This window comes from Branchiostoma floridae, chromosome 15 (genome assembly GCF_000003815.2).
Source record: "Branchiostoma floridae strain S238N-H82 chromosome 15, Bfl_VNyyK, whole genome shotgun sequence".
Taxonomy (NCBI): Eukaryota; Metazoa; Chordata; class Leptocardii; order Amphioxiformes; family Branchiostomatidae; genus Branchiostoma; species Branchiostoma floridae.
This window is the reverse complement of record NC_049993.1, coordinates 5,160,498-5,180,100: the sequence shown is the minus strand read 5'-3', so window position 1 is coordinate 5,180,100 and position 19,603 is coordinate 5,160,498. Positions and strand designations below refer to the sequence as shown.

At 42.0% G+C, this 19,603-nt stretch overlaps 1 protein-coding gene across 1 annotated transcript; it reads right to left on the bottom strand.

Moving 5' to 3' along the window:
• Nucleotides 1-775: 775 nt before the first annotated feature.
• Nucleotides 776-19,550, bottom strand: LOC118431264 (E3 ubiquitin-protein ligase TTC3-like). Its single transcript, XM_035842379.1, has 6 exons — nt 19,367-19,550; nt 10,140-10,292; nt 9,167-9,399; nt 4,155-8,115; nt 2,574-3,950; nt 776-1,352 (listed from the first exon to the last, which is right to left on the bottom strand). The coding sequence occupies exons 2-5, from the start codon at nt 10,278-10,280 to the stop codon at nt 2,577-2,579; spliced, it is 5,709 nt and encodes a 1,902-aa protein (XP_035698272.1). The 5' UTR covers nt 10,281-10,292; nt 19,367-19,550; the 3' UTR covers nt 776-1,352; nt 2,574-2,576.
• Between the last annotated feature and the right edge of the window lie 53 nt (nt 19,551-19,603).

Below are 19,603 nucleotides of genomic sequence, written 5' to 3'. Positions count from 1 at the left end.
GTCGTTTTTATCGGGCTTTCTATTTTGTATTGTATCTTGCTGGGTCAAAACCTGTGTTAGGTTTTGACACAAGATACTATACAAAATACAAAGCCCGATAAAAACGACTAAAAAACGTTAAAAAAACGGAGCCTAACCTCTTCTTGGAGAGTAACTTTTATTGAGAATACTGTACTACCGTTATTGACCACATAAATAAAGAATATATGGTGTGTCTCTATCGCTGCTTATGTGTATATATTGCTCCATTTATCATGTAGATTATGTCCCAATTTGCAATAGGTCCCAAAGTGATAAACGGCTACCCAAAGTACAGACTGTGATTCAAGACATCCACATCAATAAAACTAAGGAATCGCATTTCATACGGAAATGCCAAGGTCATATAGATATTTTCACCACTCAGTATTTTTTCCAACTTAAAATAATGGCATATGTTTGTTTATTTTACAGCTGTTTTGTACGATAAAGTGTTTAAAAAATCTTTCCTGGAAACATCCAAAAATGGATGCCAATTTAGATATCATCCATATAATCAAACAAACATGGCCTTAATCAATGAACAAGAAAACCCTCTTTGAGTTCAATTCTTCTAGGTTTAGGGAAGAACAATTTATCAAAAACACTTTCGTCATCGTTAATGTGACTGACAGTTGTAGTTGTGTCATTCCTTATTCCCAGGGTTCCTCCAACATGGAGATTAGTTTTTAAGTTAGGCCAGAAAAATGAACCATTTGATAATCATGTCTCCAATCAACAATAGCAACAACCGAAGTGTTTTCTTCAACTTTATTTAACAAAATCACAAAATTATATCAAAACTACACACAAAATCTTAGTTAACCTACCTAGAAATATATATTCTGTGTCAAAGGTTGGATTAAGTGTGGAAAACATATACTTCCAAGTTCCAAGTGCACTCCAACTGTAGAAAGTCCTTTTCTTCATCTAGTTGTGCTCCTTGATGACTGTACTACTGACAGATTTAAAAACTAAAATTACCTTCCAACCATCATTGGGTTCTGACTAGTATACTATAGAAAATCCCATTTCCTTGGTTTTCTTAGACACTAGAATGAACATAAGACTACTAAAGTTTGACAAAACTTACAAAGTGACACAGTTATAACTTTGTTGTGATAGGCACGAAACTACATTGTATTATCAAAACATATAATTGTCAACAGAACAGATGAAACTTACCCTACTAACAACATAATAAGTACAGAAACCCATCCAATATCTGCTACATTACAAATTACTATAGTTTTTTTTTTACTTCAATATCTATAGTGTCAACTTATGTTGTGGCCTTCTCAACCCTTTGCTGTCAGTAGTCTACTTCAATCCACCTGTAAAAAAGAAAAAGAAAACAGACATCAAAAACACACGTTGAGACTTCACAGAATCAGAAAGTTTAACACATTGTACGAGGGGCATTCAATAAGTAATGCCCCTGACCCACTTTCAGTTGTCTGATTTAGATGAAATTTTGCATGTGTAATGAGTCATATCTCTATGGGTTATGTTGCAAAAAACAGCTCTGAACTAATTGTGGTTACTGATTTACTGGTATTTGAACTGAGTCAGGTGTGAAATGGACCAGGTGTGAAATGGAGCAAGTTGAGTGTCGCGCAGTGATCCGGTTTTTGTATTTGAAAGGACGCACACCAAAGGGGACTTTTGATGAAATGAAAAAAACTTATGGTGATGATGCCCCATCATATGACCTTGTAAAACGTGGGCATCCTGAATTCAAACAAGGTCGGAAGTCTGTGGAAACAGCTCCCAGACCTGGTCGTCCCTCTTCTGCCATTGATGAGGCATCTGTCGGAGGACCAACCTGGGATGTCCTACAAGAACGGTGTCCAGAGCTACATCAAATGATGGGAGAAATGCAAAACTCTGGGTGGTTTCTATGAAGAGAAAGACTAATAACTGTGCCAAGTTTCATTAATCTCCTGCTATGGGAAATGGGTCAGGGACATTACTTATTGAATGCCCCTCGTACATCATAAGTTATCATTACATGATGACACAAGACAAGAAGGGTCTGTACATAAACCCTCTTTCTAATTCCAAAGAAATTAGTTTTTTTTATTAGCCTTCAAACAGAGGTAGTCTTTTGGCATTACCATAATATTTGTTCTGAGGTTGGGCAGAAGGCATTAAAAAAAATAAAAAATTTAACGGTTCTTGGTGGAAGTCAATGTGCAGATGTTGGCACATCGACGCACCAAATCCGTAGTGTGTTTTTGGCTCACAGTCAGACAGATTAGCCGAAGAGGCTCGGTGGGCGTCACTCCACCGTAAGGGAAAGTCGTGTAAAGTGCCTTTCCCAAGGGCACAACGTCGGGGCATGGTGGGAATCGAACTCGGAACCTTTCGATTCCGAGCCGAACGCTCTACCAGTTACGCCACTAGGCGTTAGGCATTAGGTTTCCTCCAAATAAGGTTGTATCAAGTACAAGAAGTAAGCTTACGGTGACTTTTACAAGATGTCAACTTACTGATTCTAAATATAGACACATGATAGACCTACAAGAAGTGCAGTAGCTATGACCAGTACGTACCTCTCAGTGCCACTTGGTGCCTCCCAGTGATGGGAACTCGTCTGGCAGAAGTGCATGTACCCTACATGTCGGGCAGGTACTCTGCTGTTTCAGCCACTTGCGGATGCAGTCAACATGGTAGAGATGTCCGCATTCCAGACGACACACCGTGTCCGGAGTCATCACGTCGTGGCAAATAATGCAGTCTGATTCGTCATCGTTCCAGTTCATGACCTGACGTCGCTGAGGCATTGGTTGGTTCCAGCCCGGCGGTGGTGCTGTTTGATGACTCCTTGCACCGTGGCCCCCTCCCATCACTTGTGGTTGCTGCTGGTGGGGTGGCCGTGCGGGTGCGCCCCCTTGCTGCTGCCTAGTGAACTGCTGTTTCCTCAGCTGCCTTGTTTGCTCCTCCATCTGCCTCTGTAGGATCCTCTCGGCAACACGGTGGATGATCATCTCTAGGGACAACCCAGAGAGCGAGCCTTGGTTGGCCTTGCGCACTTCCTTGATAACATCCGTCAGTTGAGTTCGGCTGTAGCTAGGGAACATGGACGCTAGCTTTTCAATGATTTTCTCAAAGCTGTTTTTGCTGGCTGCGTTCATACTAGCCATAGCAGATGCATGGTTCCCTGCCCTTTGTGCCTGTGCCGCTGCAGCTAGAGTGTGAATGTGTTGCCCATTTGCCTGTTGTGTGGCAGCCATGTTTGTCTGAGGCACTTGGACGGGCTGCAAAGCTGCTGCAAGGGGTGGTGCTGGTCTAGGCTTACTGTTGGCTCCTACGTTAGGAGCTATGTTCACAGCTTGTGCAGGAACTGGTTGGTTTTGAGTCGCAAGGACTGGCTGAGGTGCGAACACATGGGTTTCCTGGGCACTTGCACTGGGTTGTGTTGGTGGCTGCATGGATTGGGCAGGTGGCTGCACAGTAGTTGGAGGGGTTGGTGCTAAGTTAGGTGGTGGTTGGGTGGGCAATGCCTTGGGAGGTTGTTTCACAGGAGCAGCCTGAGATACTGGTGGTACCGGGGAGATGTACTTCTCGCTTCCTTGAGGGGATGGACCATTCCCAACAGCACCTTTAGATGGTTGCAGGAGTGCTTGTGGGACAGGAGGGGGTGGCGGAGGCATTAAGGGAACAATTCCCGGCAAACTAGACAAGGCATGACCCTTCCGAACCTTCTGAATGTGTTCCTCGAAGTTTTGCTTGCACAACCCAATCTTCTGTTTACAGTCCTTAACATTGTCTTGCCAGCCGGCCAGAAGTTGCCTCAGTTCTGCCATGTTTGGCTGAGAAGCGCTCTGCTTGGCCAGGTTTTGAACGTACATGTCGGCTTCTTTCATGGCCCGCTCCAGCATCTGACAAGTGTGGTCTCTCCTTGTCACCAGGACGAGAACCTCTGCTTCCTAAAGGACAGTAAAAAGAATAAGTCAATGTCAAGTTGGCTAGATATGTCAAGGAGGAAAATGTGAGGTTCTATACAATATGTTTGTTGCACTGTACCTTAAAATACAGAAAACACAAAGAAGAAAGTATAGAGTTGTGCTATCTTGAAGCAAACTAAAAGTAGTAGTATCCTGTGTTTAAAATAATTTTCAGCTTTAACTAACCTGAGCGCGCCGATGTGCTGTCTGCCAGTTGGACTCCAACTTCACCACACTGTCCTCCAGCTTCACCTTATCTGTAGTGAGACGGTCTCGTTCCTTAGACAACGCAATAAACTCCTTGCTCACATCCTGAGCAGCCTTCTTTTGCGTTTCTTCCGCTTTTTTCAACGACTTCACATCTCCTTGAAGCTTGTTGACCTGTTGGCAGAGGTCTTTCTTCTCCTGCTGCCATTTGCGACTGCTGGCATCTCTCTCCTGTGAAAGTCCAATGAAATCTTCTTTGACTTCCTGGTACTTTGTCTGCATCTCGACGAAAGCTTGTTGTGCTGCCTGAAGCTCTGCTTCCATCGTTCTTTTCACCTGCATGCTCCTGTCTAAAGCTTCCTGATGCAATGCTGACAGACGATCCTTCTCTTGCACAACACGGAGGTAATCCTCTTTGTAGTTCTTCTCTGGTACAGTGTTCACTGCTGCACTCTGCATAACAGGAGTGGCCTGGCATGTTGCTTCTTTACATTCTGGTTTCAGCTGTCTTTGTATAGGGGATCCAGGTGCTTTATACTGATTTTCTTTCTCGGCTTCTAGTGAGTCTACTGATCTCCCTACACCTGCATTCGTTCCTTGCCTGGTGTCTCCGGATGATTTATCCTCCCAAAGGTTCCCACTAGCCCAGATGGCATCAGCAGTCCTGTTGTCAAGCTGGCTGTCCCTACTTGGTTGTACAGTGCTGCCCAAGACAGCATTGTCGTCGTGAACGCTGTGAAAACCAGAGTCCACGGAATCTACTGTATCCTTGTTTGCAGTCATGTTTGCAACCATTAAGTTCAGCGCGCTTGCCAGGGATTCCCCTCCAGAGGACTGGCTTGCCTGGGAGAGGGAGTCGGAGTTACTGTGGGCTGAAGGCGACTGAGATGCAGGCTTTCCTGGTACACGCAGTTGTTGTGGGGGAGACCCACTAGAGGTGGGCACACCTGAAGATGATTGAGAAGGTACAAGAGATACGTCACTGAAGTCGTCCAAGGCACCAAAATTGTCCGATCCCTTTGAGTCCCAAGATTCGTCATCATCTAGGATATTGTCGAGGCCCGTGGCTTTAAGGACGCTTGAGTCTGACTCAGGTGGATGGATGGTTATTTTGTTGCTGGTGTCATCGCCACTGTTTGGCATGTCATCAGCCGCACTGCTGCTAAGATCTGGTGAGGACTGCTGGCTGTTGTCCGAGGGAGTCATGAGCTGAGGGGGAGGGGAGTCGTTGGAAACTTCGTCCGGTTCTGGAGATGATCTTGGAGTGAACGTAGGTGCACAGGGGTTCAGTGGGGGAGTGATCTCTCTTTTTGAGGCAAGGCCGAGTTTCCCGGCATCTTTCAGAAGGCACACCATGTTTTCAGAGGCAACAAATTGGAGGGAACCAAGAAGGAAGGATTTAAGGGAGCCCGAGTCATCGACCAGCTTTTTTGCTTCGGGAGGAAAGTTGTCCAGGTCTTGTATGAGTTTGGGGCTGTCCAACGAAAGAGGCCCCTCACTGAGCAAAGAGGCAAAATAAGAGTAAAGGTTTTCTTTGACAGGATCAACTTGGGGTGTGCTCTGTGACTGTACAGGAGAAAGAAATGGAAAGCTGCCAGTTCTTACATTCACATCACCTCCATATCCAGCCTCCAGCAGTCTTGCTTGCTCCTGGAGGCGCTCTGGTAGAGCGAAGGGGCGGTCCTGGTGCCACTGATGATGGTGGGGGATGAAGGCTCTCGGTTCTGGCATGTTTTCTGCATCAGCGGCTGAAATGCGCGCAGACGGCGGGTCATTGAAATGGAAGTTCATCTCCAGCTCCACCGCTGGCTTTTCCTTGCTTTTCTTCTTGCGCTGTTTGCTCTTTTTGTCCTTCTGCTGACCTCCACCTTCCTCCTCGTCTAACTTGTCCTTTTTCAGGACATAACCAAAGTTATTTCCAGGCTTTACAGGGTCCTGTTCTTGTGGCTGTGTGTTAAGTGTTACTTCAGGTTCGTCTTTGTTTACCGCCCCGTCTATCATTGGAGAAGATCTATCCAATACCTCCTGAACAAGATCTAGGTTGTCATTGGAATCTAGACTACTTTCTACATCCTCCAGCTCTGCTGGTGGCCCAAGCTTTTCTCTTCTTGCTCTTTCTTTTGCCTCCTTCCTTCTTGCCTTTTGGAGCCTCTTTCTTTCCAGGCGGTATATCCCGCTAGCTTTCATCCTGTATATGACTTTCTTCTCTTTTGGCCTTGGAGGTACACTGTCACTTTGCAACCTCTTTTTAACATTGCCATCTTGGTCGTACATGACCAGACTTATCACCTGCCCAGTGCAGTCTGGTGTACAGCATTCCTTCAAGAGAAAGTCTTTGTCAATGATGTGTAAGGCAGTCCTATTTTTCTTGTAGCAGGTTGGGTGGAACTCCACCTTGCACCTCTCTGAACACTCCATCCTGACAAACCCCTTGAAATCAGGGTCGGTGAGGAATATACCACTCTGGAAGAATCCGGTGCAGTCTGAATACCGGCAGATGGCATCTGGCCGAGGGGGGCTCATACACATGCTAAGCAATTTCAGCAGTTCTTTCCTCAATTGCTTGACTTCAGACAGCTCGATCATCCTGTGGCTCCCAGGCCAATTGTACACATTTATCCTAGAGTTGGGGTCTGACGTCACATCTAAACCCCTTTTTATGATGCTTCTTGCATCAGGGTACCTATTTTGTTGAATATATACAGATCCTAAGCCATGGTGTGCTAGGGGAAAGGTGATACTGGAGTGGTCTTCAATGATTTCTTTGAAATGAAAGCAAGCAGCTTGCAAGTCCTTTCCAAGTTCAGTTGTTGCATAAGCTTTGCCAAGAGAATACTTCAAGACAACTATAACCACCAGAGAGGGTTTCAACAGCAGGGTGTGTTCATTTGACATCTCCAGAGCATTGCTGTAGCAGTAGATTGCATTACGTACCCTCCCCTCCAGCAGGGCGATTGTGCCCTGGCTCATGTGACCCTCAAAGTCAAGTCTAACCTGCGTGTCTCTATCAACAGGGGGCTCCCGAGGTTGTTTCTCTCTCTCTGCCTTTCTCACTTTTGCCTCTTTGTTGGGTCTGGAGGGTTTGGATGCTCCTTGTGTTTCAGATTGCTTTTTTGGTTTGGGTTTTGCGAGTTTTGTTTTGACTTTAGTGCTTTTAACTTTGGCAGTGTCATCATCAGAAAACTCATGATCCGAAACAAGACCAGGCATACCGTCCTCATCATAATCATCACTGCTTGTTTCCTCATCACTGGAGCCCGGTTCTACCAAGCCGGGGACGTCGTCAATGTCCGGAACACTGCCATTGACTGTTTCTTTCCTAAGCTGTTTCTGTCGCCTCTCCTTTTCTTCCTTGAAGCGTACAGCCTGGTGTTCAATGTCTTTCATGTCAGCCTTCATTGCTTCGGATGTTTTGCAAACCTTCATGGCATTTGCATTGACGGCAAGAGCTTTCTCTATCATACCCAGGTGAAAGTAGGCCTCCGCTAAGCGGTAGTTGCCCTTAGGCCAGTCATACTTCAGCACGATCGCCCTCTTCCCGTCACAGAGGGCGCTCCAGTAGTCGTTAGTTTTAAGGTAACTCTGGGCACGGTTTCCATACAGAATGTGATTGAAAGAGCTGCTGTACAGAGCCTTTGTGTAACTCGCTATTGCTTGCTTGAATTTTCCCTCTGTAAAACACTCATTTCCTGTCTTTTTGAGCCTTGTTGCCTTCTTCTCATCTACTCGACACTCATCCTCGTACTCAGTCACAGGGTTTCTGCCCCATCTTGTGAGTTTGTTGACATGGTCGTGGAGCTGTCGTGCAGCCAGGAGGATTGCCACCATTTTGGAGTCCTTCTTTCCACCCTGTATACTGTCACAGATCTTCTTGAATGGAAAGTACTTCTCTGCATTGGATATTGCTACGTATACCTTGTCGTACTCATAAGTGTTGATTCTAAAGGGAACAAGAATGCATCCATTAGAAATATTAGCAAGATACAAAGGAATGGCTTTGCACTAAAAACACTATACTTATAAACAATATACAAGATACAAGATGTGTTCTATCATTAGTTATCCCACTAAGATTATAAATCAGGGATCTACATGTACTATTGAATAAATTTGAGTGAAGTGGAAGTGAGCCGGTCTTTTACCAGTACCGATGACTGAATAAACAGTCAGATGTATATTCAAATCAAACTCAAAATCGTTCAGTACATTTGAGTTAAAATCTACAAAAACAAATCTAGCAAAACAAAATACAAAAATATTCTACTTTCATTTTTTCAAAGCCTGTTGACAGCTTTGATCCAATAATTGTCTACTGCCATGTAAATAGTTGCCAGCAAGCCACTCTGTTCAAACGTCATTCTAGACATACCATGTCCCTCAAGTCCTTGTAAATGCATAGCAAAAATGCTTTGGTAGTGTAAACAAGTGATGTACCAAAACACTATCAAAGAGACATGCATTTTCAGCATGCAACAAGAAAGGTTCAACACTTTTGATCAATTTTGTAAGATCACACATCTGCAGGAAAAGGAGATTACCTGTTTAGCATTTGAGAAAGATTTGTATTGATTTCATATATAAAGTCAAATGGGCAGCTTGCTGTCTGTGGTATGGTACATTGCAATTTCTGTTAGAAGTGTTAGAGATAGTGAGATATGTCACCTAGAAATTTGGACTCCCTATAGATTAGTATAATACAATCCTATCCTAGCTAAAAGCCTGCTTAGACAAGAGGGCAGACAATTACTCAGATGGTAACAATGAAACCTGGGTTCGGCAACCTCTCATTCTCAAGGGACTGATAAAACTTCTTGCTGAGGACAAGCAGTTGCTGAAGACAGGGTAGGGTTGGCTATGTAAAAATGGACGGGACTGGAGGTGGAAACGTGTCAGCTGGTTGCCCAGGTAGGTTTGACTGTACAATTCAATGTAATGTTGCAAACTGACTATGCTGAAAAAAGTGAATTTAGAAAATGCAGAAAAAACAATACCTGTCGATCAGGTCGAGGATTTCAGTAAGCGTCCTCTCATCAAGGGTAGTGTGGAGTTTGTCATGAGCCTCCTCTACTAGCTCTACAGCATCGAAATACTCCCGGGGGAGGCTGTCGATCTTGAACTCTTTCTTACTGGGCAGCAGGCTGTGCTGGAACGCCCAGGCTGTCCACTTGTCTGGCTGTTGGACTTGGCCGAACAGGAAAGGTGATAGCAGGTTGATTTTCATCACCTGTGAGGGCGGAAAATGTAACTGTTCAAACAATGTGGATTGACACAATGGATCTCTAAAATCTAATTTTCTTTGAGCTCAAGTATCTACTACTTTATTAAAGTTTTAACAGAAACATAGAGATCATAATGAAAAGGGGAGAAAGCTCTTTCCATTGACATGTAAAATACCCTACGTTTACATATAGCAACAATTCTTAGGCTTGAATTAGGCCCAATCTACACACAGTTTTTACCGATATCTGTGGAGATGTCGGGAGGGATCTAGAACGTAGGGGGCCGGACAACCATGGCGCTTGCAGTCATAAACATATAGCGCGATTTTCCAAATGGCATTATATGCTAATGAGCCTTCCCGAAGTCGGGAAGCATCTACACGCACGCGAAGCTGTCGGGGACCCCTGCTAAGCTATCGGTAAGGTATGGTACGAATGGTCCGGACCTTTCGGGAGAAATTTTCCCGATATCGTAATGGCGATATAATAGTTCCATCTAGACGATGAAAAAAAGCTGTCAGCGAGAGGTTGTAGGCTCGCCGATATCGGGAAAAACTGTGTGTAGATCGTGCCTTAGATTAGACCTTCCAAATTAATCCAGTGTCTTTCCCAACCTAGAGTAACTAGTATCTAATTATGTTCAAATTAGTTAACTTACAATTGTCCGGCTAGCGGGAAGTGTGGGAAATCAGGATATCACTTAGATATCCTACAATCCTATTTCAGAAGTTAAAAAACAAATTACCTGACGTTGGATGCTCTGTTTAGCAAGAGGTATCTGGAACCATATTTTTGCACTTTCAGCGTTGGAGCTTGCAGTGGTGATGTCCTCTGACTCATCAGAGTCCGAGTCGATGAGATCGGGAACATCGTCCTCGTCAGACATGGTCTGACCGGTCTGGGGAGAAAAACCAACATCAAAAATGTTGCTGAAACTGTAACAACAATACAGTAATTGAAGCAAATAATTGTAAAATATGAGAAGAAACATACTTAGCACGTACTTAGCGGCAGTATTTCTTTTTCAACCTCATTAATACACGACTTTGAAAACTAACATTAACATTTTGGCCTAAAATTTCCTTCCATAAGGAAAGACTCTAAATAAGATGCTAGAAGTAGAATATAACCCTCATTTCCACAGCACCATTATAGAATTCTCAAATTATAAATCTTCTACATAGCCTATAGGTACAGGTCCATACATAATCCACAAGTAAAATGCACGTAAAGCTTCTGTATGTTTTGAAGTCCAAGTGAAAAGCCTTCAGTCTTGTATCCCTTTATGCCAGCCCCAGTTAATTTGCAATGCAAAAAGTGTTAATTTCCACTAGCTGTTGCTTGGAGACGTGTTGGGGGAGATGAAACAGAAATATGGCAAGAGGGTGAGAAAGACCCACTGAACTGCTAGACAAGTCTACCACACAGGCAGGTGTGAAAATTGGCACAAGGAATATCAAAGGAGATTTGACATTGACAAAGCAAAGGATAACTAACAGCTTGACCTGTCAGCCAAATTGTCTTCACAGAGTTTTGACAACAAACAGAGCTTAAAAATTGCAAGGATTTCAAAGCTCTCATAATAATATACTTGTAAATGAATTTCCGCGATGCTGTAAATGCATTTAAGCTTGCAGTGATTTAATTTTGCAGTAGGCCTAGGGGGAAATTGGAATGTTGGTGATGGTTTGTAGCTTGCAGTTGAAACAACTAGGTAGGAACGAAGAGGCAGAGGGTTGAACAAGCATTTTTTATGATGATTCTAAGTTTGCAGTGAAGAGGCTACTGTGGAAAACATAAACATTAAACCTGGTCCATCTAATGGCTAATTTGACAACCGAACAGTTAACATCTTACTAATTCTTAAACCTCTCTTTCTTCTTATATGAAGCTTATCATCAACATCAAGTGCAAGTTATATAAGCACAGTCACAGATATAAATAGGTACCAAGCAGTGTATAATCATTATCTAGCATGGCTTGCTTGTCTGCTTGGCATTCCAAATATGGACAGAATCAAGTGTTCTGAAGCTCCATCACTATAGAACATCTACTGTAGCAATATTGTGACAATACGAAAAAAGAAGGTTGACAGGAAGGCAAACCAATGCAAATAAGTAAATCTCAAAGAGATAATAAAAATTGATGGTCAAAAGTTTTTAAAAAATAACAGAACAATAGAGAAATTGCCTTATATATTAAATCAAAGGGAAACTGAGCCCCAGAAGAAGGCAACATTTTTTAAACATGAGTACAAAATCAACCAAACATGTAAAATGTAAAATTTCATCACAGATTAACAAGACATGAACCCTTCATAATAATCCAGTAACTAAATAATCCCCTGCCACAAGCAGACCTATGCGTGGGCATGATGGTAATGGTGTTCCTATGGGATAATTGCTGAATATCCAGGTCGATTTTTGGCTTCCAAGTAAGAGAACTAAGTTGTCACTTGTCAAGCTGAAATTCAATAACAATAGTATAAACATTGTGTTCAAGATCATCCCTGGATTTCCTAGCATTTTTCTGTCAGCACTGTTTTCAAGTCTTACATGTAGGTTTCAATGGGGTTATTGCCAGGGATTGTCAATTGATGACCCAAAGCAATTGAAATCATCTGTAGAACCAGAACAGTTTTTGTCTTGATGCCCCATTTAGGCCCCGTTCATGATACAAAAAATTAAACGGTTCTATCGGTTACTATCGGTTAGGCCAGCTGAAACGGATAAGTTTTGCCATCATGGACGGTCCGAAACGGATCTGAAGCGATAGGAAACGGTTTGTTCGGAACCTCCTCGTGAGGTAGTATTGAAACGGTTTCTTCCTTATCCGGAATTGCGAATTTGTATCATGAACGCAAAAGCGGCGCGATCCGTTTTACATCCGGGCATGTGCGTTCATATTTGGTGGCGCCACGGGGCAAAAGTACAATTTCTAACCTGTCATTCGGGTGTTTCGGCCGCGTTTTCAATCGTACGATTCGTTTCTATAATCGGGCCGCCTCTTGGTCGACTGAGGAGCTAGCATTCCTGATATCGTAAGGGGAATGTGTCAGGAGATCCAGTGGAAATGTCATAGCATGGCATATATCGGGACCACAATGTTTTCAGAGGCATTTCCAAGGTCATAACAGAACCCAGCTTCGAATTCAGTAAGACATTGGTTCAATTTCGATCAAAGACCAATAATCTGACACAGAAGTACAAGTTTGGGCAAGATCACAACAACCTCAGGGGTCAGAGGTCACATTACCTTGCCTTTTCAAGGAACTGAAACGGTTTGCAAGTTTGCATCGTGAACGCAAAATGCAAACCGTTTCCTGTCGTTTGCTGTCGGATTTCCAGGCCTAACCGATAGAACCGTTTCATTTTTTGTATCATGAACGGGGCCTTATAAAGAGGTTTGAAGGGGTGAAAATGTAAATCACTGCATTTTAAAACACTTTCCTTACTACAAAATAAAAATATCAGGCTTACGTGTAAAACAAAATCATATTGCACAAACTTTCAATTGCAAATTCAATGAGAGGCACAGACAAGTCAACATTCAACAACGTTCACAGAAGCCTCAAATTTTGCATAGCAACAACTATCAACGAAGCTTCCTCTCTAACACATTCAACCAGTCAGTAGTCAGTACTACAAGGTATAGCTACAGGGGTTTTTCACCATCCTTATTTAAAAGCAAAGCAACAAGCATGCGTAGACCTAGGCCATCAAAAGACTTTTTCTTAGATAGTAAAGCTATGGAACAGAATCATTGATTTGATTCTGACATAACGGTAATAAGATTGTTTTGTTACAGCATACGAAAAAAGAGGGCAAGAAACACAGTATTGTGGAGATGTAAAATGATAGAATTCCTTTGTCTCTACAAGAGCCGGTAAACAACACATGCAAGCATGCACGAAAACACACCAGGGCAAGATGAGGCTAACGTGTGTCATCCTAGTTGGTTTACCAGGGCTCCAAGAGGATGGCACAAAGGCTACCAATGCTCAACACAGCTTATTAGGTCCAATAGAAACAAGATCAGTTTGAGCAGTACTTCATATCACACTTGTTAAAATATGCTGTCCAAAAATATCATACAAATGAATACATAATCAAAATACTGTAAGAAGCAAATGTCAAAGTTGAGTCTTACAATACAATACAACATCATTCCTAAGAGTGCTAAGTGCAAATGCCTTAAAAAATCATGCTCAAACATGTATCTAATGTAGCTACATATAATATATGTTAAGATAAGAAGAATTTCCTGTCATGATGGGCATGTTCTCATTTGCAATACTGTAAATGCAGAAATGTCCGCGGTTTTCGCAGCGGCCGAATATAAAACCACCGCAAACATTTTTCCATAACAGTAAGAGACTACAGTGCATGGTGCTACCGCAAAATTAAAACCACCGCGAAAAGTCCATTTTCCCGCTACCGCGAAATTAAATGCATTTACAGTATACCCTTCAGACAAATGTGGAATCAACAGGCTTTTCATTCAAATCTTCTCAAAAGGCCACTTTTATCAATATGCCAGTAACACTCCATGTTAAGATTAATACAATACAATATGGACCTCAGTAAATAAAACTACATACAATTCCCCATTGTGCTGTATACCTTTTATGTGTGACTTCATGTTAGAAAATGGATTCTTTTTCATATGACTCCTTTTGCCCGACATGTTTTTCTCCTTTCTAGATGTATATTTCCAGTACCACAGCCTGTGTGGCTGAGACCTCATGGCACCCACAACATATATATATGGTTCCACCACAAGAAACCACTCTGACAGTGCAGGAGATGGACACAAAAGAATTACTGGTAAAACGTAGAACAGAACAAAAACAAGAGTACTGACCACAGCAAGCCGGCGGATGTGCCTGTGCCCCAGGTAAAACAGCCCCCTTCGAACTGTCTGTACCATAGTGTTCATCTTTTCCAGGCAAAGCTGAAAAGCCATGATGAAAACACTCCTCAAGGCAAATTTCGATCTCCTTACCACAGACAAGCTTGAGTCAGAGTGACGCAAATCCTTCCCAACACTTGCTTACCGCAAAGTGATTTCCTCATTTGCTATCCAAAAAAAATCCGCCAAAACAAATCAAAAGCTTGGAAATATATTAATATTCATCAACTCTGACTGAATAGTCAACTGCGGTAGAAGAAGGTATTGTGACAAGCATGAACCAGGCAAAAACCAATTAGGACACCTGCAGCGTACTTTAATATCCAATCAACACGTCCTCACGCCTGATACTGACAGGTTAGAAGCTAGAAGTCAAAGCACAAAGCGGATATAATTGCAAAGTGGATATTGGTGTGTATATGGCTACTTTAGACCAAAATGATTATGTATCAAATCTGTGATTACCTCTCATCTTGTCTGGCACAGCCACCTTTGACCCAATTTTAAGACATAAACAACCTGTTACATATAAGACAACACAGACTATAGAAAGGAAATTTGATTACTTTTTCTACTTAATCTATTAATAATAGTATTATATATTTTTTTCTGTCACATACGGTCAATGCATTTAACAATATCATTAGGTGTATGAAGATATTCTGATTTCAACAATTTAGTGTTTTGCAAAGAAATCACAACAAATTGCAATAATTCTTAGATCCTTTAACAAAACAAATTGATTCCTCCATCTATACCATAACATCAGCAACTTTCAGTAGAAATACTAGGTATTTTTGCATGTAGTCCCAGCATGTAATACAGTATAACTGACAACCAAGGACAGGTATTCAACAACCAGGCACGAAAACACTTCAGACATTGGATATGCAAATGGTTGCCACAGTAACGACAGCATTTCAACTGGAGGAAATAATGGCAGGAATGTTTCATGAATATTGCTTGGCTGTAAGAAATTGTGCACTGTTGACAATCTGCCTGCTAGCAATAAATATAAGTGGTTCTATTTGGTATTTTTTTCAACAGTGGGAAAAAGGCTCTATCCATTCCATGTCCCCTTAGGCAATGGAGCAGATCATAATTTAGCCTGGATACCAGACCCCAGCCCGATCTCAAAAATATCTATCGTGTCCACAAGATAGATATTTTTTTAGATCGGGCTGGGATCTGGTATCCAGGCTAATCCTTATTATCTGACAAACATTAAAATTTAGATTTATCAGGGATGCTATAACTAATAGTATAAGTGACATGTCCAAAGTCTTCAAATGCAACCCATCTGACAGTAGTTTCCTGCCCCTTAAGAAGCGTTAGAATATCCTGATTTAAAATCTAAAAGTCCATATCCTGGTTGTGAGGGTTGGATCCACACTATCACCCACTACAGTGCTCTACTCTGTCCAAGCTCATACAATGTTCCTTTCTAGAAAGAAATGCCCTTTCCTTCCATCAAGAGCTACTACACATTAAAATACTGATGTTTCATTTGACCGAAGCCGTCGATTTGGGTTCCACGGATCTAAAGAGACTGACAGTAATCTACAGCACTCATCAGAAAATACTGTAAATGCAGAAACTTTCGTGGGGGCTTAATGTTCATGGTTTTCGCGGCAGCTGCTTCACCGCGAATTTAAAACCACCACTACCATTTTCTCAAGACATTAAGAGACTACAGTGCATGGGGCTACCGCGAACTTAAAACCACCGCAAAAAGTCCATTTTCCCACTACTGCGAAATCAAATCTCCGCGAACTTGAATGCATTTACAGTATCCAAGAATGGTATAATGCAGAGCTCCAAATCCTTTTTTTTAGAAAGGAACCAGAGTCAAAAGCAGGTTGCCCCACTTCCATAATTTCATCAGATCAACAATTAAAACACACACCCTTGATTTGGGGCAAGTCTCAGACAGATTGGCCTGACTAAAATCATGCTCCTAGCGGCCCGCCCTACAGTTGCCGCCACCTAAAGGGAGGTCATTAACCCCTGCCAGCGAGAGATTGTGTTGAGGTTCCTGTTCGGAATTTGTTATGACCGCCTACCCAAATTGTCCCTAAGAATAAGATGCAAATCAGAGGTTGTGTCTATAGTATACATGTAGTTTGGGCTCCAGATTTTCCGGCTGTCGCTGTAGCAATGTATCATCTTATCATCTTGCCTGTTGTTCATCGATCACTTAGTGGCGTTTTTAAGAGATTTTGTCATGTGGCAAACACTTATATTACTGGATTTTGGTGCGCGATAGCAGTAACGCAGTTTTGTCATCTTATTACCAAGATAGTGCGTTTTTTGTCACCTGTCAAACGCCAATACAACACAAATGTGTATGTTTTGCATCCTTCCTAGAATTGTAGCTCACCTTGCTCTATTTTAGGCTCTTTTACCATGTAATTGTGCAAACCTCAAACAAAGTACACACCCAACTTTGGCAACAACTTGTGGTATCTTTTGAATTTTGAAAGTTTAAAAAGTGCGAACTTTATTCAAGAAAATACAGTACTTTAAACTGCTTGACTATGGGTACAAAAGACTACCCACTTTTACATCTGACATCCATGAATTATGTCTTCCTTACTGATAATAAGCAATGAATCAATTTGGCAAACAAGACTTTGAGGTGAGAAAAATAAAATGTAATAGAGTGTTAATTTGTAAAGAGCTTTGAATGCCACAAAATCTATTAGTGTGCTGAACAACCTGGCTTTCCAAACAACACTGTACCAAAGTCCTACAAAACAACCCTTAGATGCTACCAGAGGTCAGCATGGAGAAAGTCACATGACAATCACTATGGTAGGCGTATACCTGCTAAAACATCTTCCTTGATATACCTTACTGATAAGCAAGGAATCAATATGGCAAAAGGGACTTTGACATGAACAAAAATAAATGTAACAGTTATTTGTACTACATTTTTGCTTTGAATGCACAAAACATGTTTGCAATTTCAATAAATCTAAATCTACTAGCAAGCTCAACAACCTGGCTTCACAAACAACACTGTACCAAAGTCCTACAAAATAATCCTTAGGTGCTACCAGAGGTCAGCATGAAAAGTCACATGACAACCACTATGGTAGGCTGTACTGTAGCAAAAGTCTTCAGTCTTATCAAGGAGGTTGAAAGAGGGGACCTCCTTGGTCTTATCAAAGGCAACCTAAGCAATATTACTGACATTAGAGTGTCAAAAGTGGAAATATTCTGGATATTATGCCGGTAGTGCTGCATACCTAAACTCAAGTCATATTCAGGTTCAGGTCCGGATTCAGGTCCAGTAGTTCAGGTTCAGGTCTGGACTTGTAAGTCCAGACCTGAACCCATCATTGCCTATATATGTACTAGAAAATTTTTGGGGGGTTACCAGTTACATGTGAAATTGCATGTTTAATAGCATGAATTTGACAAGCAATGTGAAAAATATATGCAAAATTGAGTCAGTGGTAAACAAAAAAGGTCAGTAATAAACAGTGCAAATTTCATTACCTTTGGGACATGTTGGAGGGTTTTAGGCAGTCTAGAACAAAATGGAGTTTACAACATAATTATAAGTAAGAGATAGCTTTTTTTCAAGTCCGGACCTGGTTCCTGACCTTTCATGCTTTTTTTTTTTAAAACTTGGACCTAAAGGCTTTCACAAGTCCAGTTCCAATTCCGGGTTTTACTTTAAGGTGCTATTTCGAGCCCTGTTGCTGGTGTTGTGGTAGTATCAAGTATACTGCTAGCGCTGATGGGTCGGTCCATGAAATGATCTCTGTCCAGTGGGTCCATGCTGGTAAGGCTGCACACCCTTGGGCCAGTTCACAGAAGGAAAATTTCTAGTCAGTCTGCCAGAGTCGGCTGTCAACTTTCTGTTCACACACGCAGACCCAGGACTCGCGCTGTGCCCCTACTTTGGGAACTGGTAGCCTTGCATTAACCACAACGCCTGACCAAAACGTGTCCATTTTGAACAAAGTTTGAAAATGTTATAGCGCACCGTAAGAAAGATGATCATGATGAGTCCCTCAACTGGCTAAAGACTAAAGCGGGAGAAAGCTATGGGAGAAAGCGATGGGTCTCCGAGAGTAGTCATACGACCACCCCGAGTATGATATACGACTGGGTCATAAAGATTAAAATGTGTGTCGCCCGATGGCGCGGGTCTGTTCACACGAAGCAAAAAGGGTGTTGTATGCCAATGACGGATGACTTTGGCATACGTCATTGTCGTACCCAAGAAATTTTCCTTGTGTGAACCGGCCCAAAGGTAAGGTATTTGTTCCTTGGGGAATAAAAAAATTGTATCCCAGAAGATGCCACCCCCATGTTAACTAAATTAATAACCCTTCACAAACATTAAATAAAATATACATATAAATAAAACAATGTGTAGTTTGTATGTATGTATTTGGCAACTTCCATAAAATTATGAGTTCAGAACAAGGAACTTTTTATGCCAAATATGCACATACTAGTACACATTTTCAGCTGGCCACCAATATTGCTCCATATACAAACATACCTGATACCTGGTGATGTGTACACGTGTGCCAAACAGTACTTCCATTGGCCTTTGTGTACAGACTTTGTTGTTCTTTACGTAAATCACAGAGTCAACAAAGTACAGGGATACGCACTAGAGCAAGGTTTTGCAGTGAAGGTTTTGGACACGTACAAAATAGGTGTAATTTTGGCCTAATTTCCGTATTTGACACCTGGGTGCAAGTTTGCAACTATGGTGAAATCAAAGCGGCCTACCGGCAAATTTTGGGTTTAATTAGCATTACAATCCATATATTGCGTGCCTGTTACACGGTTCACAGAAATTATTGGACAATTTAGAGCAACATAAAGTAGAAATTCGCTCAAATTCAGATCAACAACTGTTACTTTGTACATCTTCGTAACGGTTTTAAGCCAAGAGAAGTGGTCGTTATGCCTTGAGCAGAGTTGTCCACATAAATACAGCGAGTACACCAGCTCTGAAGTTTACAAAAGTTTGTAGGTTGTCTTTAGTCAACAAACGTCCATTATTCACCACAGAAATTGAGGAACACTCACCCCTATTACTGTTTAGATGAGTACAAGGTGGCGACTTCGTAGAAACGCCCCTAACTTTCTGGGAAAGTTGGGTTCAAAGTCCGTAGAAAACTGTACACTCGTACCCTAAAAAACAATATGGCGGGTCTTCTGCTTCGAATTCAAAAATGGCACCAAAGCGCTATGAAAGAATCACCGTTATGCTGTATTTCTTATCAGTCTTACGTGCATAGTTTGTTCGATTATTTATAGCAAATA

Coding starts and splice junctions, on each gene's coding strand:
- LOC118431264 (XM_035842379.1), bottom strand. CDS start 10,280: ATGTCTGACGAGGACGATGTTCCCGATCTCATCGACTCGGACTCTGAT. Junction 9,400..10,139: donor AACAGAGCATCCAACGTCAG/GTAATTTGTTTT, acceptor CCGCCCTCACAG/GTGATGAAAATCAACCTGCT. Junction 3,951..4,154: donor CAGCACATCGGCGCGCTCAG/GTTAGTTAAAGC, acceptor ACTGTCCTTTAG/GAAGCAGAGGTTCTCGTCCT.